At 37.6% G+C, this 24,655-nt stretch overlaps 2 protein-coding genes across 4 annotated transcripts; one reads left to right on the plus strand and one right to left on the minus strand.

The window, feature by feature from the left end:
- Positions 1-1,096: 1,096 nt before the first annotated feature.
- strip1 (striatin interacting protein 1) lies at positions 1,097-9,353 on the plus strand. Of its 2 annotated transcripts, none has more exons than XM_059543039.1 (21): positions 1,097-1,251; positions 2,272-2,341; positions 2,442-2,516; positions 2,656-2,790; positions 2,864-2,984; positions 3,067-3,135; positions 3,943-4,049; positions 4,147-4,274; positions 4,362-4,544; positions 4,634-4,854; positions 4,920-4,985; positions 5,061-5,124; positions 6,143-6,214; positions 6,299-6,373; positions 6,467-6,564; positions 7,478-7,604; positions 7,757-7,857; positions 8,017-8,083; positions 8,166-8,270; positions 8,368-8,572; positions 8,677-9,353. In XM_059543039.1, the coding sequence occupies exons 1-21, from the start codon at positions 1,147-1,149 to the stop codon at positions 8,925-8,927; spliced, it is 2,445 nt and encodes an 814-aa protein (XP_059399022.1). In that variant the 5' UTR covers positions 1,097-1,146; the 3' UTR covers positions 8,928-9,353. The 2 variants fall into 2 exon arrangements, with proteins under 2 accessions (XP_059399022.1, XP_059399023.1); XM_059543040.1 differs by having other exon boundaries at positions 8,680-9,353.
- Positions 9,354-14,810: 5,457 nt separating this feature from the next.
- Positions 14,811-23,009, minus strand: LOC132131636 (zinc finger protein 595-like). 2 transcript variants are annotated; one of them, XM_059543696.1, is made up of 3 exons: positions 22,880-23,009; positions 20,471-20,614; positions 14,811-17,942 (listed from the first exon to the last, which is right to left on the minus strand). In XM_059543696.1, exons 2-3 carry the CDS (start codon positions 20,523-20,525, stop codon positions 14,995-14,997), a joined length of 3,003 nt encoding a protein of 1,000 aa, XP_059399679.1. In that variant the 5' UTR covers positions 20,526-20,614; positions 22,880-23,009; the 3' UTR covers positions 14,811-14,994. The 2 variants fall into 2 exon arrangements, with proteins under 2 accessions (XP_059399679.1, XP_059399678.1); XM_059543695.1 differs by having other exon boundaries at positions 14,811-17,954.
- Between the last annotated feature and the right edge of the window lie 1,646 nt (positions 23,010-24,655).

The raw sequence follows: 24,655 nt of genomic DNA on the forward strand, positions 1-24,655 counted from the left end.
AAAATTTATTTAACCATGTATTGTTTGCACTGCATTGTGGTGCACTTTGAGATGAATTGGAGATTCAAATGAAAATCCTTTTGACTGGTCAAGTTGAGAAATCAGCAACCGTGCAGTACTTTAACAATTTTTTCCCTATATTCTCCAAACCTATAACAAATAAAATGTTTAAATCAAACCATACAGTAATTTGTATATTTTCATTTCAGAGATAAAAGTAGATTCCTTTCGCTGAATAAAGACAACAACTGATTCTGTTATTAACAGATGTGGTGAAGGCATTAAATAGGTGACATTTACAACACACCTGTATAGATATAAAATAGATGGTCATGTTTATATATGCATATGTATGTGTGTGTATATATATATATATATAAACAGGTGAATGCTAGGGTTACTGATCAACACAAGCAATCTGATTGTAGGAAGGCTGTCATGCACTTCCATGTGACATTTTTTTTAAAGACAAAAAAAAAGTTTAAAAGTTGTTACTTCCTAAGAGTCTTTATATTGTTTTTATAATTCACGACTGAAAACATTTTTTAACATGTTTTTGATGCATCATTTTCATGATAATGCAATGTTTGAATTTAAAATGGGTTTCAAAGGATGGATTTTGAGATTTTACGTTTTCAAGTGATATATAATTTATGATGATTTCTAAACAAATAAGCTTTTTTTTTCCACAAAGGTCAGAACTCCTGTTACGAAGTAGGTTCTTGATTTGCACTCTTGCCATAATTACTTTTACTACATAATTTTTAACAAAAAAGATTGGTAAAATATATATTTAGGAGTCATAGACCTTTCTAACGATATATAGTGTGTCATTATTAGATTAATATTTAATTGTAATATCGTAGTATCTTAAACGTAGGGGGCCCACTGAGGGGCCCAGTGGCAGTTAACAGCATTTTGTGCACAAACGAACAATTTTATTCTAAGCTTGCCCAAACTTCGTTCGAAACTAAAAAGTAATCACCTTGTTGAAAAGTTTTTGTGACCCGGTGAAAACACTAATATTTTCAAAGTCGCTTTAACACGGAACCGGAAACTCATGAATATTCACGTTTACTCCGCCCGGTGACTCCGCCCACATAACGCAGACGCCGCATATTTCAGAACACCGGAAGTGAAGTGAAGATGGAGGGTGTCGGTTTAAGCGCTAACAACAAACAGAAACAAAACCAAATGTTGCCGAATAAAACGCGCGGCGAGTTCACCAGAAACCAGAGGAAAGACTCCGAGGTAAGAGTCTGTCGAAGATGTGTAAATCCGTTTGACTGTAAATTGGCAGTTTTGCAGTCAGTTTTGACAGCCAGTGTTAGCCTAAACATCAGCAACATGAAGAAAATCATTAATCGAGCGACGCGGATTTAATAAGCAACAAATATGAAAACAGCATCATTACTCCAGATTATTCCTTAACGTTTAGTGATTTAAACTCAAAACCCAAGCAACAGTTACTAGTGAATATTCATTAAACCACTTAATGATTGATTCCTGTAATAAACATCACCATTAATGATTCATTGTGAAGTGAATCCCTTCTCCTGTTGATTGTGATGATTATTTAACACTAGGTAACCGACTGATAAAATCATTATCTGTCTATGCCCTTGTGAGAAAGTGCACGTTTTTGTTTTGTTTTTAGAAAAAGAGTATCTTTTACAGAAATAACGTGCTCTAACTGACTCTTAATGAGATGCTTGAAAAAAATTATTGTTTAAACTTCTATGACTTCCTTTCCCTCTGTTGGGGAAAAAAAAAATAATAATCTGGTCCTTTTCATTTACATAGTATTTTTTTTCCCACATCATGGAAGTCAGTGGAAAGAAATTCATACAGGGTTGCAATAACTTGAGGGTGAGCAGATAATGACGATTAAAATGTTCTTGCATTTATCTTTATATGTAATTTCATAATTATTGCTTCTGTTGTGTTTGCAATATGGTTAAAGTGTACTTCTGAATATATTAAATTCCATTTAAGGTAAACTAAAGTATACTTCACTGTCACTCTTAATTGAAACTTGCATGTACGTAAATATATTATACATTACACATTTAATTTGTAATGCATTTAAGAACGTTTAAAATATATGAAAATATATGTAACGTTTAATAGCACACCACAGTTACAATAATATTAACCGGTTACTTCACGTGTGCTTTAATCTGCTAGTCAACACACCAAAATAACTATACAAATGGTCATTTAATACAGTTATTCAATGATAAAGACAAATGTGTTGTGTTTGTGTCTCAGGGTTTATCAGAAGCTCCTGATCTGGAGTTTGAATATTCAGATGCCGATAATTGGGCTGTTGAACTATCAGGTGAGAGAGCCATTTGCTTCCTCCTGAAATAATATCACAAAGCTTTCAACATTCATTAACAAACTGCAAGCAATAGTATTCTGTTAAATGCTGTTTGTAGAGTTGTACAGTTACACAGAGGGACCAGAGTTTCTGCTCAACAGAAAGTGCTTCGAAGAAGATTTCCACACTCATAGTAAGTGCTGAGCTCTTTGTTTTTCACTTGACTGTTTTATAGTTACACAAACCGGCGGGTTTCATCATGAAAATGGTGTTTTCGTGCATTTAAGATGATCAGAATGTCATAAAAAGATCACATACATGTGTTCCTGCAGTGCCCGATCAGAAATGGACCAAACTGGATTTGGTTCAGCACAGAGCTCATGCCATGCGTCTGCTGGACGGACTGGACGTGATCGGCCGAGAGCACCGCCTAAAAGTCGCCAGAGCCATCCTGTACATGGCTCAAGGTAAGAATCTTTATTCATGTGTTAATTCACATGAAAACACAGTGTACAGAAGATCCGGTTTGTCTGTTTTCAGGGACGTTCGGCGAGTGTTCTTCAGAACTGGAGGTGCAGCACTGGATGAGGTATAACAGCTTCCTGTTGCTGGATGTGGGAGCGTTCACTGCACTGCTGGAGCTGCTCAACATGGAGATCGAGTGAGATGACCTGCACGCGCTCGTATTCATAATACACATCTTTAAGCTTAAATATCTCAACTCTGTGTTCAATGTCTCGCAGTAACAGTGCTGCATGCAGCAGTGCGGTCAGGAAACCTGCCATTTCACTGGCTGACAGCACTGACCTCAGGTACAGCAGCACACTTTACACGCACACACTCACTAGTTGTTGACTAATAAGGCAGAGAGCGTTCATTTCTAATTTGTCAACATACATTTTTAATTTAGCTGATAAATGCATATAGAAAAAGTGACTAATGTAAAACTTTTCGTTACATTAAAAGAATATTTTAAATGATTACTTAAAGTAAATTAATATATTGTGTTATTGTAGAATTTATTTTGATTTAAAAACAAATTTATTATTTTATTGTTATGTTTAGCTACATTATTTGACCGTTTAATTTATTACTTTGTTAAATTTAACTACATTTTTGAACAATAATTACAATATTTCAAATCTCTATTTTTTATTGTTAGTAGACTTTTTATTAGAAGCTTTTTAATTTTTTTAATGCTCAATTGAACTATATTATTTGTTCATTTGAAAAGTGATTTATTAATGTATATTGTTAAATAAAACTTTTAAATGTCTATTTGTCATTTTGTTATATTGTTACATTTAACCACCTTATTTGACAACTTGAAAAATGAATGCTATTTTTAAACCACAATTAAATCAAATGTAAAAAATATCACTATATTTGTCAGATTATTTATTATTTTACCATTTCATTTAACTACACTATTTTTGTCAATGTGTAAAGTGCTTTATTGTTTCAGTTAACTACATTTTTAAACAAATTAAAATATGTACTCATTTGTCATTTGTAATTTATTTACTTTAGTTGTACTTTTTTTAAACTGATCATTGGTTCATTTTTATTTTTAAGAGGCACTCCCAGTTCTCCATAACTCTGTGCGTTCGTGTTTTTAGGGTGCTGCTGAACATCATGTATCTGATGGTGGAGACCATCCAGTGTGAAGAACCCACAGACAGTCCAGAGTGGAGAACCATCAGAGAAACCTTCAAGTCTGAACTGGGTCTGCATGTGTTTCAGTTGATCTAAAATTGGATGATTTATTTGAAGATATGCGTTGAGTATGGAAGACTAGAACTGTTTCAGATGTTTCCTGGCAGGTTCTCCTCTCTATAACCATGAGCCCGTCTCCGTCATGCTGTTTGGGATGGTCACCAAGTTCTGCAGCGGCCATGCGCCCCATTTCCCCATGAAGAAAGTCCTGCTGCTGCTCTGGAAGACCATCCTGGTGAGTTAGCGTCCAGTTCTCAACCGATTCAGACCGAGGGATTGTTGTGTTGATGGTTTTGTCTGAATGTTTCCTGTCTCAACCCAGTTCACTCTGGGAGGGTTCGAGCAGCTGCAGTGCAGTAAAGTCAGTAAACGGGCAGCACTGGGTCTCCCTCCGCTGCCCGAGGACAGTCTCTGTGTGGTGCGGAGCATGAGAGCCGCATCCCCTCCGGCATCCGCCTCCGACCTCATCGAGCAACAACAGAGACGCGCCCGGAGAGACCACAAGGTGCCTGAACCGAAACTTTGACAAACATAAAGGTAGGGAACATAAAATGATAAAGAGAAGATTATAAACCTTTTACATCGTTTCTTCAGGCTCTAATAAAGCAAGACAATCTGGATGCATTTAACGAGAAGGATCCGTATAAAGCCGATGACACCCGTGAAGAAGAAGAGGAAAATGATGATAATGACAACTCTATGGAGGCGGAGCCTTTCCCAATAGAGCGTGATGAGGTCATGCCGCCACCCATCCCGCATCCCCCCACTGAGAGAGTCTGTTTCCCCAAGGGTCTACCCTGGGCTCCGAAAGTCAGGTAGGAACTGTTTGATATGGTTTACTTATTAAATATACGTTTTTACTCTATTTCTTTTTTAACAGGGAAAAGGACATCGAGCAGTTCCTGGAGTCCAGCAGGAGTAAATTCATCGGCTACACATTGGGAAAGTGAGTGTGTTTAATGAAGCTTCTATGTTTATTTCCTGTGAGCCGCGGTGATGCATGTGTGCATTTGTGTTGCAGTGACACGGATACTGTAGTCGGTTTGCCCAGACCCATACATGAAAGCATCAAAACTCTCAAACAGGTAATTAACATATCAGGCACGACTGATTAACATAACCCCACCCCTGCTCATGCATATTTAATGTTTCCATTCAGATTTCTTCCCACATCCTTCATCATGAAATGAATGGCTTTATATTAATTCAGATTGGATCATGCTAGACCAGTAATCAGTTTGACCGATAAAACATTTGTCTGTTTATTATTTTATGGTTACATTAACTAGATTTTCCAACATGAATTACAAGTTTTAAATATATAATCTTGTTTGCATTTTGTAATTTATTTACATTCCTATTTTTTAATTAATTAATTGAACATTGATTCCAAAATTTAAATTAAATTAAATTTATGCATTTAGCAGACGCTTTTATCCAAAGCGACTTACAGTGCATTCAGGCTATCAAATTTCACCTATCATGTGTTCCCGGGGAATCGAACCCACAACCTTGCGCTTGATAAAGCAGTGCTCTACCAATTGAGCTACAGGAACACGTTATTTTAAATTTTTATTGGTTATAAATCAATGTCAAATTTATATTATTAAAAACGTAAGACTAATGAATAATATTAGTTGCTGGAAGAGCTATTTATCATGATTGATAATATTAAACAATTATCAAATATATACCTTATGTGTTTTTAATGAACTATTAATAATTTAGTTGTTATATAATTATAAAACATAGTTGAGTCAGTGTGTGTGTGTGTGTATATATATATATATATATATATATATATATATATATATATATATATATATATTGCATTTGTCATTAAATGTTTTTGTTAGTTAAAACTGATTATAATAATAGCGGAGTTATAATAATTGAACACATTATTTTGTTTATTATTGATCAATTATTGTAACTTTTTTTTCATGTTTGTGTCTTTTATACTTCTGTCATATTTCTGTTGGCACTTTTATAAAAACAATAAACCATTTTAACAGTGAATGTTATTATAGAGTTCTGTGGCTAACTGCTGTAATGAAATGCATTAATGCCTGTCGTAACATTTAGTTTGTGTGTTCACTTCAGCACAAGTATGTGTCCATCGCTGAGGTCCAGATCGCTAAAGAAGAGGAGTATCAGAAGACCCCTCTCTCCGGCGTGAGTCACTGTACACCGATAGAGCTTCAGTATGACGTCTGATGATGAGCTTATAACACACACTGTCTGTGTTTGTGTGTTTAGGGTGAGGAAGAGCTGGAGTTGTGTGCCATAGAGCTCTTATACCAGGGTATTTTACCCAGTTTACCACAGTATATGGTGAGAAACTGTCCCTTACACACCAGTCCCACTGCATTTGAGCCAATCTCATACTGACAGGCTTTGTGTGTATGTGTGTGCATGTGTGTTCAGATTGCTCTGCTGAAGATCCTGTTGGCAGCTGCTCCCACATCCAAAGCCAAGACCGACTCCATCAACATCCTGGCGGACGTGCTGCCCGAGGAAATGCCGTAAGACACTGTTAAACAGCATAGCTTTCCCTGAATCAGCTCGCAAACTAATGATCTGAATGAGTCAGACAACTGACTCACTGAATCAGAGTGATTATCTTAACCTGAGTCCGTGTCTAAAGCTGAATTGGAGAGTCAAATCAAAACACAAGCTCGCCTCACCATCACTCCGCTGAGTTGTCATGGCAACAGCGCGCTCCTGTCTTCAGATGCTGTAAAAATATCCCCTGCGTTATCAGTATTCATCTCATTCTCTCTGGAATACCTGATTGCCATTTGGATAAATGTGTGTGTCTCGGGGCTATTTTAGTGTAATTTTTGTTAATATTTTACATTTGTTATTTTATGTTCTATTTTTATTTGAATTAGTTTTAATAATTTTGTTGTGCTTTTGTAATGTTAAGTTTTTTTTTTATTAAGTCTATATAGTTGTTTATTTCGGTTTTACTTATTTTAGTACATAAAGTACTTTAGAAATGAGAAATGTTGTCTTGGCAGCTAGCTGAAATTAACTGTTTTTATATTTTATTTTACTAAGTTTGAAAACATTTTAGTTAACTAATAACCCTGTTTGAAGTCGATGTGAAAAATTTCATGAGTAAAATTCTGTCATGTCAATAGAATCAGTGAGATTTAGGGTTTAATGATAGAGTAGAAACTAAAATGTCAATAAATTGTTTAAAATGAACTTTAACCACTTTTTGGCCCCGTCCACACGGAGACGCAAAATTTCACAGGTGAAATCCAGTAATTACAATAGGAATTGACTTCTGTGTGAGCAATGCTTCATACATTAAGCTAATGAAAATAGACAATGGATATTATTTGCCCGCAAAATTTTGATGCAACTTTGCTAATGTGACCATACCTCAAGTGTGCATGGTTTGACAGTCTGTCTGTTACCTCTCTCTAGCACTACGGTTCTTCAGAGCATGAAGTTGGGCGTAGATGTTAATCGCCATAAAGAAATTATTGTCAAAGCCATTTCAGCCATACTGCTGCTGCTGCTGAAGCATTTCAAACTCAACCACGTCTATCAGGTACACAGACAAACAACTTTGAAGATGTTTGTCCAGATAATTGTCTTACCCTAAGGGTACCCCACATTTTACACTTGCAGTAACTGCTTGTGCTTCACATTTATAGTAAAAGTTTATTTTGTGAGTACACTTACAAAACTTTCCTGCTGTAGTTTGAGTACATGGCGCAGCATCTGGTGTTTGCCAACTGCATCCCGCTGATCCTGAAGTTCTTCAACCAGAACATCATGTCCTACATCACTGCTAAAAACAGGTGAACCTTCATGTCAACCTCGGTTCATTTCAGACCCTCAAAAGATCTCTTCATGTGTCAGAATGACCTGGAGTATGAAGATTGCACTTCCTTTAACTGCTGTTAATTGCTCATGTGATGCGCTATGAGTAATGACATCTGTCATATCTCTTTCGGCAGTATCTCGGCTCTGGATTTCCCACACTGCGTTGTTCATGAGCTTCCTGAACTCACTGCTGAGAGTCTGGTGAGAACAAAAATATGCACCTGAATGTGTCTAATGCTCATGTGAGTGAGTCTTTGAGCTCTTTGATGTGTTTTGATCACAGGAAGCTGGTGATAACAATCAGTTCTGCTGGAGGAACTTATTCTCCTGTATTAATCTATTGCGTATCCTGAATAAACTCACCAAATGGAAGCACTCCAGGACCATGGTGAGATGCCACACACACAAACCAAACAGGTTTCGCTTTAGAACAACATGTGTTATACCTGGAGAGAGTGTTTATTTCAAATTTGACACTTTTCTAGATGTTGGTAGTGTTCAAATCAGCTCCGATCTTGAAGAGGGCGCTGAAGGTCAAGCAGGCCATGATGCAACTCTATGTGCTCAAACTGCTTAAAGTCCAGACAAAGTATCTAGGAAGGCAATGGAGAAAGAGCAACATGAAAACCATGTCGGCGATATACCAGAAAGTGCGCCATCGCCTCAACGATGACTGGGCCTACGGAAACGGTGAGTAGGTGAAGAACCTAGGGGTTTTTAATAAATGATTTGATGCATTATTTATTTAACTTGAAACATTTGTAGAGTCAGAACTAAAGTTCTGTCTCCGACAGCAGACCTGGACGCTCGCCCGTGGGATTTCCAGGCGGAAGAGTGCGCCCTACGTGCCAGCATTGAACGGTTCAACAGCCGACGCTACGATAAGAGCCAGAGCAACCCCGAATTCCTCCCGGTGGACAACTGTCTGCAAAGCGTGCTTGGACAGCGGATTGACCTTCCGGAAGACTTCCAAATGAACTATGACCTTTGGCTGGAGCGGGAGGTCTTTTCCAAACCCATTTCCTGGGAAGAACTCCTGCAGTGAATGAACCGTGCTACAGCACTTCTTCACTACAGCGGTTGTGAAAATAATCCAGGGTAAAACTCTGTCGACTACACTACGCTTACTAGAGTCCAGCAACAGGGACCATCTCCTGTGTGTCTGTAATATAATGGCACGTCTGTAGTAAACCTGCAATTTTTATTCTTAGAAAGGGAACTTTGATAGTCGGAGGTGTTAGGAGGTCAATTTTATGTTTATTTTATTGTTCTTGCTGCTTTTTTTTTTAATTGTCTGTAACAGAATATTAAACCTGAGGTTATTGTGCAAGACTGTAATTATCCCAGAGTGTTTTTTTTTGTATGTGTTTTTCATTGTATGACTTTAAGCATTATTTTTTTTTTATTTTACCTTTGATTATTCAAACCAGTTTATTTTGTAAACCACACACAACTCCCTCACATTCAACCAGGGGTGGTAAAAGTACTCAAAAGTTATACTCAAGTAAAAGTAGATGTATCTAAATAAATGACTCCAGTAAAAGTAGAAAGTCCTCCATTCAAACATCACTTGAGTAAAAGTACAAAAGTATCCGATTTAAAACATACTTAAGTACCGGAAGTAAAAAGTAAATATTCAAATTAACTGTAAATATCAATAATTAAGCAGATCAGTTGTTTTGGGAGTGATATGCAGTGTTTTAATTGAACAAATGATGAGATTAGATACTTAAGAATTTGTTAGATTTACAATCAAAAGAGACAATGAAGAACCTTATCGCAGTATAGGGATTGAACTTTCAATAGACACGTTCCATAACATCATAGCTGCATCAAACAGAAGATGTGCAAGATACAAGGTAAGACTGTTTCAGAATATCAGTGAGGAAGAACCACCTCTTTAAAGAGTTAGTTCTACCAAAAATGAAAATTGTCATTCGCATTTTAGGGGCTAAATATCATGTTATTGGTATTGTCGCTTCGACCCGCGGACATGAAAAACAGCCACAGACTTGGCAACACTGGTTGGCATATACTACACTGAGCCGTAATTCACTGACAATCTGCACAAAATCGATTTTTTTTCTCGATTTTGAAAGCGATTTTGTGTTGTCGGTGGACTATGGCTCTGTGTAGTAACTGCCGCTCCACCTGAACCAGTGTTGCCAAGTCCGTGGTTGTTTTTCATGTCCGCCGGTCGAAGAAACCCCGATCCCAATAACTTGATATTTAGCACCTAAAATGTGAATTTTACCAAGGCAACCCTTCCAATAAACGTATATTTAACCCCGGGAAGCAATTTTTATCGGGAACCTCCTGGAAACGCGTTTGGGCTAGTTTTGAGAAGCAACTGGTCAGGATTTGTTGTGAAAACCTGGCAACCCTGATCTGAACGCATGTGCTGGAAATACATACTACTTACAGGAGCGTTTCTACTGATGAGAGGAGCATGAAAATCGCATTCGATTTTTTGCACAGCCCTACTGAAATTTCATAAACCCGTGGCAGGCAAAGAAGACATTTCAGCCAACAAGAATCTCCCTTGACTTCAGTGAATTCAAACATATCCTTGAGATATGGCCATGGGTGATCCCTGTCGGGAATCTCGGGATCATTGCGGGCAGCAAGAGCTGCACTATCACCTATTTTAGAGGTCATCTTCCACCTCGAACTAACTGCTGCGTGAGCGTATGTTGGCAAAGAACTCGCGAAGTCGCAAGTTCTTTTTTTTTTCAAAAGAAAACCAAATTTTTCATTGGTTTGTAAAATCAGTGTAATAAATACTTAAAGCGGACATGGGGAAATGTATCGGAGTAAAAAGTAAACTTTGTCTTTAATAAAGTAGTTGAGTAAAAGTGAAAGTAGATGCAAATAAAACATACTCAAGTAAAGTACAGATCCCCGAAAAAAATACTTAAGTAAAGTAGCAAAGTATTTTTACTTCGTTACTTACCACCACTGCATTCAACCCAGTCCAATCCAATCAATTAAAAAAAAAACACGAGTGGAATAATTTTTGCTTGGCCACAATACTTTTTTCTTTTTACGGTAAAATTAATGTCTTAACATTTAGGTGTAGGTTAAAGTTAATTTTGCTGACCACATTAAAATGTTTGTGGTATCTTTTCTCCTGTTCCAGCACTCCACAGTACACTCAGGAATAACATTTGGTAGGTAAATAAAATTTGAAGGGGCAAGACCTAAAAAAACTAAGATAAGAAAATATAACTTTGAAGGGAGTACTTGAAAAAATTCTAAATGAACACCAAAAGTCTTATCTTTCTTCTTCCCTTAACAAACATAGGAGAAAACATGGACATATAAAATGGCATTCAGCATGTAAGAAATTTAATTTTCTACCTATTAGATAGTTTTATTAACATCTACGCCTACCACAACCCTAAACCTACCCCTTACAATGATCCAAATACAGTAATTGTTGTTCTGTGTGACAAAAATTACGCTATATTGATGAGCACATGCCCAGTAGCTTCAGCTGTATCCCTTCTAACTTTAACTTCATACAAATTGTGTTACTGTCTCAGGTGAGTAAAGTTAATAATAATAAAAATACAGAAAAAAATAAATCAATCAATCTGTCATTTTATGTACTCTTGGGAGGGGGGGCACAAAAAATTAAATAAAACATAAACCTACTGCTGTGTGTCACATGACGAGCCTGTATATAAATGCATATCCACGACTGTGTATTCCCTAGTTTCTGAAACTTTGTTTTTAATTATTTGCATGCATTAAGTTTTGTATTTGGATAAAGGGGAGAGTGGGTAGATTTGAACTTGTGGGGAAGTTGAGCCACCCCTTGTTTTTAGGCAACCTTAAAACAAAATTGGTGATATGACCACAAATATAGAGTTATGCATATTTACTCTGTGATGGAGAGAGGCCTATGGGATAAATGTTAGCTACATTTAAGTAAGAAAAAAAAATTTTGCTGTTCAAATTTATTTTTGTATGTTCAATGACTTATGCTTCTAGTATCTTAATTACAAATCGGAAAAATATCAAGTGTGTAAGCTATTATGTGGGGCTATAATGTTTGCAAAAATGGTAGGTGTGGGGTAATTTGAGCTGAACGTCCTGGGGTAAGTCGAGCCAGTGGCTCACCCCTTTTTATGATTGTATTTTACTTAAATTCTACATGTATACAAGGGGCGGCTCAGCTTCCCCACAGGCTCAAATCACCCTGCTCTCCTCTAATTTTATATCATTAACATGAAACAAGAAGCCGTCAAGCAGATACTCAGTAGCCAATGAGAACACACCACAGCTAGCCCCACCCCCAAGAGAGATTTGTGCCAGAATGGTGAATGAAAACTCAAGGAGCATAAATAAAAAAATTTAAAGCATAAAAATGACAACTCTGGAAGCAGAGTTTAGGTACAGAACAGTAAACCAAAGAGGATAAATCAGTTTGCATATTTTGCCTGCATTTTTTTTTTTTCAGTTTCAAATACATTTTATTCCGTTTCAATTAGGTTTCTTGAAAATGTACATTCATTTTTATTATTAAATTAATAATATATGACGCACAAAACAAATAAAAATATATAAAAAATGATTCACAACAACAAAACATCTATACTATACTGTTCCTGTAGCTCAATTGGTAGAGCATTGCCTTATAAAGCGCAAGGTTGGGGGTTCGATTCCCCGGGAACACATGATAGGTAAAAATTGATAGCCTGAATGCACTGTAAGTCGCTTTGGATAGAAGCGTCTGCTAAATGCATAATTTTTTTTTTTTAATTTAATTTATTGCACAAATCAAACTGCTATTTTTATTTTTCGTGCTAGGAAAATGAACGAAGGGTGAGTTCAGACTTGTCATGTTCGGTTCGATTAAAATGACGCCTGGTGGGATTGCTCTGTTAGTGCGGTTTATTTGAGTAAGTGTGAACGTTGCCATCCGAATCCTGGTGCGCACAAAAAACAAGTGGACAGAGACCGCTGAAAAGATGGGTCTCGGTCCATTTCTAAACAAACTCTGGTGCGGTTCGAATTATATATGAACGCAACACGGACCAAATACTTCCAAACGAACCAAAAACAGGAAGTAATGACAAGATGAGACATGATTTTACGACACGGTGTAACCAAAACAGAATGAGCAGAGGACAAACGTGTAGCAACAATGAGGTAAAGTGCCTTTTAAGAGCTCCTTGTGAGTTTTCATGTGGTGAGAATAAAATTATATGTACACACAAGAATGAGTGTACTTAGTCCAGCAGACAGCATTAGGTTCGAACTTATTCTTAGACTGATTGGTTCATAGGGGGTTTGATATCATAAACACTGCAGTGCCGCGTTAAATAATTGCAATAATAATTGCGATAAAAGTCCACTCTCGAGAACGTAATTTCTGCCCGAGTCCCATCAGGTTCTTATCCATCTGCTCAGCACTGAGAGATGGCTGTGATGCATTTGGAAAATCTCAGAATCGATCCATTAATCAACATGCATCAATTTATTGTTCCGGCCCTACTAAATAATATAAAGGTTTGTAATACGATGTATTTTTCCAAAACTTGTGACGCAGCCATGTGCACTTACTACACCATCTGATTCTAGCATTTAATGTTGAATACTCTATTCTACAAGCCTCTGAAGGACTGGACTAGGAAGGACTTTTGCTTCACACAATAAATATTTCCATGCTCACAAGAAACTTTGGTGTACATGAGAAAACTTTCATATGTGCACAGGAATGTTAAGCATTCTTACATAATTTCTGGTTTATGTTTATGCTATAACAATCTGTTTCTCTTTGTCACTACCATCTTATGGTAAGATGGAATTTCTCATAAATTACTAGACTTAAATTACTATCTGTAACAACAACAAAAAAAACAAACAAAGAAAATCCCATGCATATGACAAGCTCTTTTTGAAGTGTTTTCCTTTGCTCCTGTTGCTCCAATTAACCTCTCCCCCTTGTTATCTTCTAAAACTTGTTTCCCCTTGTGTTTCATGTCTGTTTATTAAAGTGCCCCTGCATTTAGATCCTCACCTCAGCTTGCTTCCTGCAATCCTTAGGGCCTTTCGCACCGCTTTAGTTCCAGAACTAAATGTACAGAACTAAATACTTGGACAATTTTACACAAACTATTTCCCACTACCATTTACAGGGTTGCATTCGCACTGACAGTGTGTACTAGGAAGTGTCATAAGCACGTCGACAGCAATGCCATTTTTGCGCACCGCTCAACAATGGAAACGAACGATGTTAACAAAACGATTATGGAGGATGCTGTAATCGGAGCTGTGCTTATGCGGTCTCGCTGGTTTCACAAAAATGGAGATGGATACTGTACATAAAGCGATTGAAAGAACAGAAAAGAGGACTAAGAATCTCCAACAACTGGCAGTGCTACATTTGCTACAAGTGCCTGCACTTAAGCGTCCATCCATCTATTGCTGTTCTCCATACTCGCGAAATAAGTTGACACAATGTTTACTGTATGTTGTTTAAACAGCATTTTAGATCAGTTGAGGGTGTTTTCATATGTGTTTGGCCAGCCAATGTCTACTTACGTCACTTTTTTTTTTTTTTTGCGAAAACACCAAAAAGTGGGTAGTTCCATAATTAGTTCTGGTACTATGAAAAGGTTCCCGTGGTGCAAAAGGCCCTCTTGTTACAGGACGACTGACCCACAATGGATCTAACAGGGGGTGGATGGTACCGTCTAAGCACTTTATGAAGGCCACCCCATTGAAAAATATGTACGTATAAATGTTTTTATTTTCTCTGCATTTTCTCACCTCTCGCCACTGCTGAGGTATTTTTATGGGACTGTTTTCAGTTCTAAGCAAAATTGGTGTATTTGGGACTTCGAAGGAGGACAGAAAACCTGAAGAGGATAATAATTCAGCATACTCAAAGGTTTCTAGAAAAAACACTTTCAAAAAATGAAGTGATTGCCTTGTTTTATTTATTAGTTAGAATGGGTATAACTAAACATTTTAACAAACTCCAAAAGCCGAATAATAAATAAAAGCTACTGATAAATCTCTGAAATAATAAACAATCAGTTGATTAATCATTCTAATAATTTCTGATTAATCGTTCATCAAAATAATTCCTTGATGCAGCCCTACCTCACACCTGGAAGGACAGGATCAGAACTTGAACTACTTACTGTAATTTCCGACATGCAGACATGTAATTTATGACAGATTAGAGAAGATAATTGAGTGAATCTCATCCCACATGAATGGCAGTGATAAGGCTTCTCTCCAATGTGGATCCTCTCATGTACTTGTAGATGTGTTGACCGTTTGAATCTCTTGACACAGTGTGAACATTTATAAGGTGTTTCTCGAGTGTGAACTGACTGATGCACTTTCAGTGCACCATATGTAAAAAAAGTCTTCCCACACTCAAAGCAAACATGATCCTTCGCACTGCTGTGTCTTTTCTGGTGATATTTTAAAGCAGCAAACTCACTAAAACTCTTTCCACACAAAGAACACGCATGAGGCTTTTCCTCTGTATGAATTTTCAGGTGCTTCTTCAGGGCACTTGCCCTAAAAAAATGTTTACCACAATGGTCACAGTCACATCGTCTTTTTCTAGAATGAGTACGCAGATGAACTTTAAAAGCACTTGATATTCTGAAACTTTTCTGACACTGATCACATGAGTACGGCTTTTCTCCAGTGTGGATTTTCATGTGTTTGTTAAGGTTTCCTTTTTGTGAAAAGCTCTTCCCACATTGATCACACGTGTGCGGCTTCTCTCCAGTGTGGATTTTCACGTGATCGATAAGGGTTCCTTTTAGTCTGAAGCTCTTCCCACAATGATCACATGCATACGGCTTCTCTCCAGTGTGGATCCTCTCATGTATTTGCAGATATGTTGACCGTTTGAAGCTCTTGTCACAGTGCGAACACTTGTAAGGTGTTTCTGTAGTGTGAACGGTCTTGTGCAGTTTCAGGTCACCATCTGTATAAAAAGCCCTCCCGCACTCAGAGCAAGCATGATCCTTCACACCGTTGTGTCTTTTCTGGTGTATTTTTAATGCAATCTTCTGACTAAAACTCTTTCCACATGAATTACATATGTAAGGCCTCTCCTTTGTATTTCCTTTTAGGTGGTCCTTCAGGAAATCTGCACTGGAGTTATATAGTGTTTCACTAGAATGAGTACACAGGTGTACTTTGAAAAAGCTTGAACTCTTGAAACTCTTTCCACATTGTTCACATGTGTACGGCTTCACTCCACTGTGGGTTTTCTTGTGTTGATAAAGGGTTCCCCTCCGTGTGAAACTCTTCTCACATTGATCACATGTGTATGGCTTCTCTCCACTGTGGATCTTCATGTGATCATTAAGGCCTTCTTTTCGTTTGAAACTCTTCCCACACTGATCACAGGTAAACGGCTTCTCTCCACTGTGGGTTTTTACGTGTTCATAAAGGGTTCCTCTTTGTGTGAAACTCCTTCCACACTGATCACACGTGTACGGCTTCTCGCCAGTGTGGATCCTCAGGTGTTCATTAAGGGTTGCCTTTTCTGCAAATCTCCTCCCACACTGATCACACGTGTGTGGCTTCTCCCCAGTGTGGCTTTTCATGTGTTTGATAAGGTTACCTTTATGTGTGAAACTGCTGCCACATTGATCACACGTGTGTGGCCTCTCTCCAGTGTGGATATTCATGTGTTCTTTAAGGTTTCCTTTTTCTAAGAAACCCTTCCCACACTGATCACACGTGTGTAGCTTCTCTCCAGTGTGGGTTTTCATGTGTTTGTTAAGGTTTCCTTTCTGTGTGAAATTCTTCCCACAGTGATCACACGTGTGCGGTTTGTCTCCATTGTGGATATTCATGTGTTGATTAAGCATTTCTTTTAGTCTGAAGCTCTTCCCACATTGATCACATGCATACGGCTTCTCTCCAGTGTGGATCCTCTCATGTATTTGCAGATATGTTGACCGTTTGAATCTCTTGTCACAGTGTAAACACTTGTAAGGTGTTTCTGTAGTGTGAACGGTCTTGTGCACTTTTAGTGCACCATATGTAAAAAAAGTCCTCCCACAGTCAGAGCAAGCATGATCCTTCACACCGCTGTGTCTTTTCTGGTGTATCTTTAATGCAACCATCTGACTAAAACTCTTTCCACATAAATAACACATGTAAGGCTTCTGCTTTGTGTGAACTTTAAGGTGGTCCTTCAGGATATCTCCCCTAAAAAGTGTTTTACTGCTTTGGTCACAGTTATCTAGTCTTTCTCTAGAATGAGTAATCAGGTGTTTTTTAAAACCACTTAATTTTCTGAAACTCTTTCCACACTGATTACATGTGTACGGCTTCTCTCCAGTGTGGATCCTCATGTGTTCATTAAGGGGTTGCTTAAGTCTGAAACGCTTTCCACACTGATTGCATACATGCGGCTTCTCTCCAGTGTGGATCTTCATGTGTACATTAAGGGCTCCTTTTTGTGTGAAACTTTTTCCACACTGATTACATGTGTAGGGCTTCTCTCCAGAGTGGGTTTTTAGGTGTGCATCAAGGTATCCTTTTTGTCTGAAACTCTTCCCACACTGCTCACATGTGTATGGCCTCTCTCCAGAGTGGATCCTCGTGTGTTCATTAAGGGTCGTTTTTAGTGTGAAGCTCTTCCCACATTGACCGCATGAGTACGGCTTCTCTCCAGTATGAATTTTCACATGCTGTTTGAGGGTTGCTTTTAATCTGAAGCTCCTTCCACATTGACTACATGTGTACGGCTTCTCCCCAGTGTGGATAACCATGTGTTTTTTAAGGATTACGTTTAGTCTGAAGCTCTTCCCACATTGATCACATGTGAACGGCTTCTCCCCAGTGTGGATATTCATGTGTTTCGTAAGGTTTCCTTTTATTGTGAAAGTCTTTTCACACTGATCACACGCATACAGCTTTCCTTCAAGATGACATTTTATGCGAATATCAAGATTTTGCTTGCATGAGAGACTCTTTCCGCTTTGAGGCCAAGTGAAACATATATTGTCTCTGCAGGATGTTTCTTCAGTTTTGACATGATGGTTCTCCCCTTCTTCGATAAGTTCTTCAATCGGGTCTAAAATTAAAGTGAAAAAATTTTTTGTAAATCTTAACAAATTGCGAAATGCGCAATGTGAAAGTAAAATGACGTGATAACTGAGACAACAGTGGAAAGTATAAACATTTTGATGCGTTCGTTTGAATTGGGTACATTTATTATCCAATTATTATTTTAAAAACTAAAGGCACAGGTTTTGAAGTGATAACTTTTAATAAATGTTTGATTAACGACATTTTACAAGTAAGGGTTGTAACATTTTCATAATTAAAATGTATTACAAATTTAGAAGTTAAACCATTCAGATATTTATTCTGACCTCCTAATGTTTGCAATGTATGAATGCTTCTCAAACCACCTTTCATTTGTTAAAAACAACCAGTGAAAGAAAACTATACTGGTTACTAATGTAACCCTGGTTCCCTGAGATAACAGAAATAAGCATTGCATTAGGAAGAGAGGAAGAGCAGAGAGAGTTATAACTTACCCTGAAAGGGATTGAAAGCACATGAGGCACATAGCCTATTCTCAGACTAAGAACAACTTTACTGTCATTAGGGGCAAACTCGAAGCAGGACTTGTCCACTGAAGGAGCCTGCAAGTTGCTCACTCACTTTACCAAAGCCAAAGCCAGCAGGAGGACAGACTTTAGCAAGAGAGACCGGATGTTAGTCGTTCTGAGCACCTCAAAAGGAGGGCCTCACAGAGCCTTGAGTACCATGGACAAACTGTAAGACTGTATATTGGTAAGCCACCCTCTTGAACGCAAATCTCAGGAATGGTCTGTGACGGGGGCTATATGAATATGAATTTATGCATCTTTCAGATCCACCAATAAAACCAATCCCCTGGGAGGATTCGCAAGAGCGTAGCATCCTGAACGGCTGCTTTATCAGGGTGCAGTTCAGATGTCTCAAATCGAGGATTGGCCTGAGGCTGCCATCCTTTGGAATGAAGCAGCAGCGTCTGTAAAAGCTCAACTTGATGTGGCTCTCCATGGGGGCTCTCTCCACAATACCCTTTGCTAGCATGGTTTGGACATTGGCTCAGAGGATCTGGGCTGAGACCAAAGTGTAAATCATGCATCAAAGCGAGGTGGTATGAGGGGGGTCCAGCCTCGGTGGAACCTAACATTCTCGGTCTTGGAGCATCAACACTGTTGGGGCTGCTCTAGCTTAGGGTGGGGCCCCTGACGCTTGGGGAAGGGATAGCACTTAGCCATGCATAGGCCTTGTTTCACTTTAGGTTCTACCTCTGGTTTTGGTTAAGCAGGTGCTGACGATGCTTGACGGCGCTGGCGAGTCATGACACTTTGAATTGGCTCACTTGGGGAGGAATGACATTCACTTGTGATGACTTCTGAGATGGCATGAAGTGTTAAGGCTAATTTATACTCGACACATCCCGAGTTCACACGTGGCAAATATGAGAGTCATCGCGGTGTTGCCGGATGTAAGCTTTGAGTGCACACAAACTCATTTCACGTGGTGGTGTTCACAGCATTTTTTGGCATCCGAAAATGCACCCCTTTAGTGTGGCACCCCTTGATTATATTTGCTAATTAAAAACTGCATATTAAACTGAACAATTTTTTAAGCAAATTAAGGAAATGTGTCCATCTGACTGCTAATGACAGGTAAGCTAGCAATAGTAAGGTCATTAAGGGATGCACAAGGCTGAAACATCCTTTGGTGTGACAGATAATGTCCCCCAGTGTGACACCTATACTGTCACACTGGAGGACAAAGATGTCCCACAAGATGTCTCTTTAAGAAGCATTTTAGATAATTAAACAAGATTTAACTCCTTTTTATTCTTTTTTGAACATGTTCAGTGTTCTTAAATGCAATAATAACATTGATTAAAATTGCTCTGATGTTTTTGTCCTTTGATGTGACAAACATAAAAGAACTACAGATTTTTTTTTTTATCTTAAAATAGCTTAAAGAAACATTTGAGTATTTCATTAATGGAGATATAATCATCACTCATCTTAAAATGGTATCATTTTCAGCAGGTTTATAACAATGTGTATAACAATGAAGATACATCTCTCATGTTATTTGTATATTATTAAGAAATTATTTTTTTTCTCTTAATTTTCAAAAAAAAAAAAAGTACGAGTAAAACTGTACTAGCCAATGGCGATTCTACTGCCAAGGGTTACATTGCCTAGCCTTTTTGATTTTATTTCTTTTAAAACAACTGTTTTCAAAACAACACCTGAAGACAATACCGGCTCATATTAATTTGACAGTATGTCATTTCTTATTGGAAGTGCAAGTTTTGATGGTAATACAGAGACTTAAGCACTGCTAATGCCTTTAACCACAGGTGCAAGTACACCACAATCCATCATATTTATGCCGCAATGTAATCATCAAAACAATGAACCACTGTAACTTGTATCTTCACATCTGCAGCTTTAACAGTTATTTCACAGACTTTATGATTTTTTCTAACTGCAACCACTGAATCTGATGGACTGCTTAAAGTTTTATAAACTTACTGAAGAATCAGGAATATACACCAACCTATTTGTTGTTCAGTATCTTCCCGTTTTATTCCGCAGGGCTCTGGATCAGTCATGTTTTCGACTTTCTTTCATATAAACTCTTTCATAAACAGTTGTGGGAGGAGCTGAACTGTAGGTGAATTCCTGTGTGGTTGGAGCAGATCTGCCAAAATCAAAAATTAATCAGTTGTTAGATTTTTAACCAGCAATGGAGGATATGGTTTACATCATATCTCACGGACAGAATAGAGTATGTTTCCCTGGGTGGTGCTAAATCGGACACACACTCTGTCACTTGTGGTGTCCCTCAAGGATCATTCCTTGGCCCCACCCTCTTCACACTGTACATGCTCCCCCTTGGTTATGTCATCAGCCGGCATGGAATATCTTTCCATTGCTACGCTGTTGACACTCAACTCTACATTAAAACAAACCCAAGCCCCTCTGCAGCCCTCTCCACAATTTCCACCTGCCTGGAGGAGATAAAGGCGTGGATGACGGCTAACTTTCTGCAACTCAATAGCTCAAAAACGGAAGCCATTCTTGTTGGCAATCCACATCAGACCCGGTCATCCACCATCACCAGCATCACCTTCTCCGGCCATGACATCCATCTTTCATCCTCAGTCACAAACCTTGGTGTTAGAATGGATCCTCACTTGACCTATGAGGCCTACATTAAACAGCTATGCAAAACCTCATTCTTTCACCTCAGGAATATTGAAAAACTTCGTCCCATATTTACTCTCCCTGATGCAGAAAAACTTGTCCACGCCTTTGTATCCTCCAGGCTGGACTACTGCAACGCACTCCTCATCGGGATCCCAAGTAAGAACATCCAGCAGTTGCAATACATTCAGAACTGTGCTGCGAGGATCCTGATGGGGGTGCGGAAGTACCACCACATCACACCCATCCTAAAATCCCTCCACTGGCTTCCTGTCCAGTACAGGATTGAATTCAAAGTTTCCCTTCTGACCCACCAGTGCCTCCATGGAACTGTATCTCAAACAACTCATCACCCCCCTTTCCTCCTCACGCCATCTCCGCTCTGGACAGGCCTACCTCCTCCAGCCTCCAAGGACAAGGCTTCGAACTATGGGCGATCGTGCCTTCTGTTCAGCTTCACCCAGTCTGTGGAATGCTCTCCCTGTCCATCTAAGGGCCCCACAAACTGACTCTTTTAAAAAAGGACTTAAAACCCATCTTTTTAGAAAAGCCTATGGCTAAAAGTGCTATTTTTATGTCTTTGTTTTCTTTTTACGCTAATTTTAAAGTTTATAGTATATAGTTTGTTGTTTTATGTGCATTGTAGCACTTTGAGGTCATTGAATTGATGTAAAGTGCGTTATAAATAAAATTTATTATTATTATTATTAAAAAGATCCCTAAGAAATTTTGGCTTAATCGGAATCTTTTTTTTTTTTCATATTAATTGTTAGGCCTTCTAAAACAAAAAAGTGTAAATGTAATGTAGACTAAGATGGTAGAGTCCTAAGTTCAGGGACAATGCACATACTTTTTCTTCAATTTGCACACTGAACTTGGGTTAGAGATCTTAATTTAGAAATCTGAAAGTCCACCAGATTAGGGAATTTATCTTTAAAATATACAAAATCCTCTCCCACACCCTGATGGGACTGAGGTCCACCCATCATAATCTCACAAAATCATGTGAAAGAATTTTTTTTTTTTTTATGATACTGTTCTCAAAATCAAATCATCTTCTAATTGAAATAAGCTACTTAAATATGTGCTTAACTGCTTGAAATTTGGTACCCTTGCAGACCCTCTCATCTCCCTACAAGCTTATCACAAGCTTAACGTTAGTTACCGATAGTTTTGAACACTAGCTGGTTATGTATTTGCTCAAAAAAATTATTTTGGATAATTATAAAAAAAAAAAAAAAAAAAAGTTACGGACTGCAGCTTTAATGCAGACTATATAAGATTAATAGAGAATATTTCGAATGTGAGACAAAATATATTTTTAAACGCGGCTGCAATAATTAATAAAATTAATTAATAAATAAATATCACAATGCAGCTGGACCAATCAACCTCTCGCTGTGACGCTGCACAGGATTCTGCTGGGTCTTAACGCCTTCAGCAAACGTTCACAAAACAAACAACGATTTGTCCAAAAATTGATTATTTTCAATTTAGTGTTTGTTATACATATGGTCTGGGTGATCATACTGAATAAGCCTGCGTATACGGGACTAACTGATACCTTAAACACGGGACGATTCCGTGTTAATCAGAATGGTGAGCAACCCTACTGCTAGGCTAAATGTTTATTTCAGTTAGCAGACGCCAGAAAAGAGGCACAAATACAACTCTACCATATTAAAACAACACAAAAATGACATGCACAGCTTTAGCAAGCTGTGTTTTCATAATTGTATAAACATACGAATGACCTCACCTCAGAATACTCACAGCTGTGTGATTGGGCTAGCCATGACTACTTTTTCTTCTTGTTTTAGGGACAACTGCTGCAGGTTGGAGAAATGGGCGTGGCGAAAGGTTCCTCATCGGTGAACGGCCAATCAGCCTTAACCATACATATACGTCATTGCTTTAGACTGAAAGAGGAAGGTGTGATGCTACATAAATATATTAGTATTAGGTCAGGTTAATAATGGATCAAATAAGGCGTTAAAAATGATTAATGCATTTAACGCGAACAAGACCTTTGCGTTATCTTACATTACATGCAGTTGTCAACTAAACAATTACAGAAAGCACATATTTTGTGCTAAAAATGAGCCCAAAATGTAACATAATTAGCCTAATTAAGAATAGATAAAAGATACATTTCCAAAAGTACAAACATTATCATTTTAAAAAGTTTAAAACGTTATTATTGTTGTTGTTGTTGTTGTTGTTGTTGTTGTTATTATTATTATTATATTTATTATAGTATAGGCTATATTCAAAGGAAAAATTAGTTTTATTTATCATATGTATTTGCAATATGGTTTTGTAAAATCTGTTTCATTTATATAACCATTTTGATCTGTTTGCTATTTTCAGTGGTTAACCTACTACTTGATTTTTTGTTAATTGTTTTAAAACGAGTTAGTGTCAGTTCGACTCACATCATAATTCTTCATTATAATGGTAGTATTTGAAAATCACAACAACTGTGAAACCAAAGCATACAAAAATGTATTGTCTGCATTTAATTCATAGACAATAACAGAGATTTAAATTATCACTGAATTAGGAAATGTCTCTGATTTCTATTTCAGAAATCTGTATCAACTTTAATGCTGCAATGGCGTCATCGCTATGGGAACACCTATGGTGTGACGAATGTTAAATGTAGATTAAATGTTGCAATGAATGATCCACTCAACAAAATGGAAATAGAGAAGATATAGTTTGTTTCAGGCACGTGCACACATAGACACGAAAGGGGGCTTGAGCACCTGCCCTTTTTATTCCTGGAGAGAAAGTGCCCTTTTTTCTGGGATGCTTTTTTTCATTTTTGAAAAATAATATATATTTCTGTTTGCACACAGCTTCCCTGTCAAACAAATATATTTATTGAAATATAGTATCTAAATATCAGGTCAGTTCTGAAGCGCTCCCTCTCCCTCTCCCCCGATTGTTAAACCCGATTGTATTGCTTCCGCTAAAGAAAATAGTCCGCTCCGTCTCTACGGTTAGAATCCTGTGAGTCCATACACTGTAAAAACAAACCTATAGAATCTACTCAATAAAAGTGAGGTAACAATTTGCACTCATTTTGTTTGGGTAGATTTCATCCTATATTTTTGAGTAAGGAGTACCTGACTTTAACAGCTATGATATACTAAACGAAATTAGGTAAAATCTACCTAATATTTCTCAATACATTACACAGCTAATTACTTATAAAAATTGAGTAATAATTACTCTATTATTAGCAGAAAACAGTTAATCTACTTAATTATTATTAATAATAAGCAGTAAATATAAATATTTAAACATTACTTTTTCAGAGATGGTTAAATTTACCTAAAAATGGCCAGACATGGGACACAGTAATTTATTGGTCAAATTACTCTTTATTGACCAAATATTATGGATTAAAACATTTAATTTAATAAAATATTAAAGGTATAGTTCATCCAAAATGAAAATTATGTAATCATTTACTCACCCTCATGTTGTTCCAAACCTGTATGAGTTTCTCTGTTCTATTGAACACAAA

Source organism: Carassius carassius, chromosome 48, assembly GCF_963082965.1.
Source record: "Carassius carassius chromosome 48, fCarCar2.1, whole genome shotgun sequence".
Lineage (NCBI taxonomy): Eukaryota > Metazoa > Chordata > Actinopteri > Cypriniformes > Cyprinidae > Carassius > Carassius carassius.

Excerpts from the sequence above, each read along its gene's own strand:
- strip1 (XM_059543039.1), top strand. The coding sequence starts at position 1,147 with ATGGAGGGTGTCGGTTTAAGCGCTAACAACAAACAGAAACAAAACCAA. Across the intron at positions 2,517-2,655 it reads AGAAGATTTCCACACTCATA|TGCCCGATCAGAAATGGACC; the intron begins GTAAGTGCTGAG and ends GTGTTCCTGCAG. Across the intron at positions 8,573-8,676 it reads TGACTGGGCCTACGGAAACG|CAGACCTGGACGCTCGCCCG; the intron begins GTGAGTAGGTGA and ends TGTCTCCGACAG.
- LOC132131636 (XM_059543695.1), bottom strand. The coding sequence starts at position 20,525 with ATGACTGATCCAGAGCCCTGCGGAATAAAACGGGAAGATACTGAACAA. Across the intron at positions 17,955-20,470 it reads AGATACTGAACAACAAATAG|ACCCGATTGAAGAACTTATC; the intron begins GTTGGTGTATAT and ends CTTTAATTTTAG.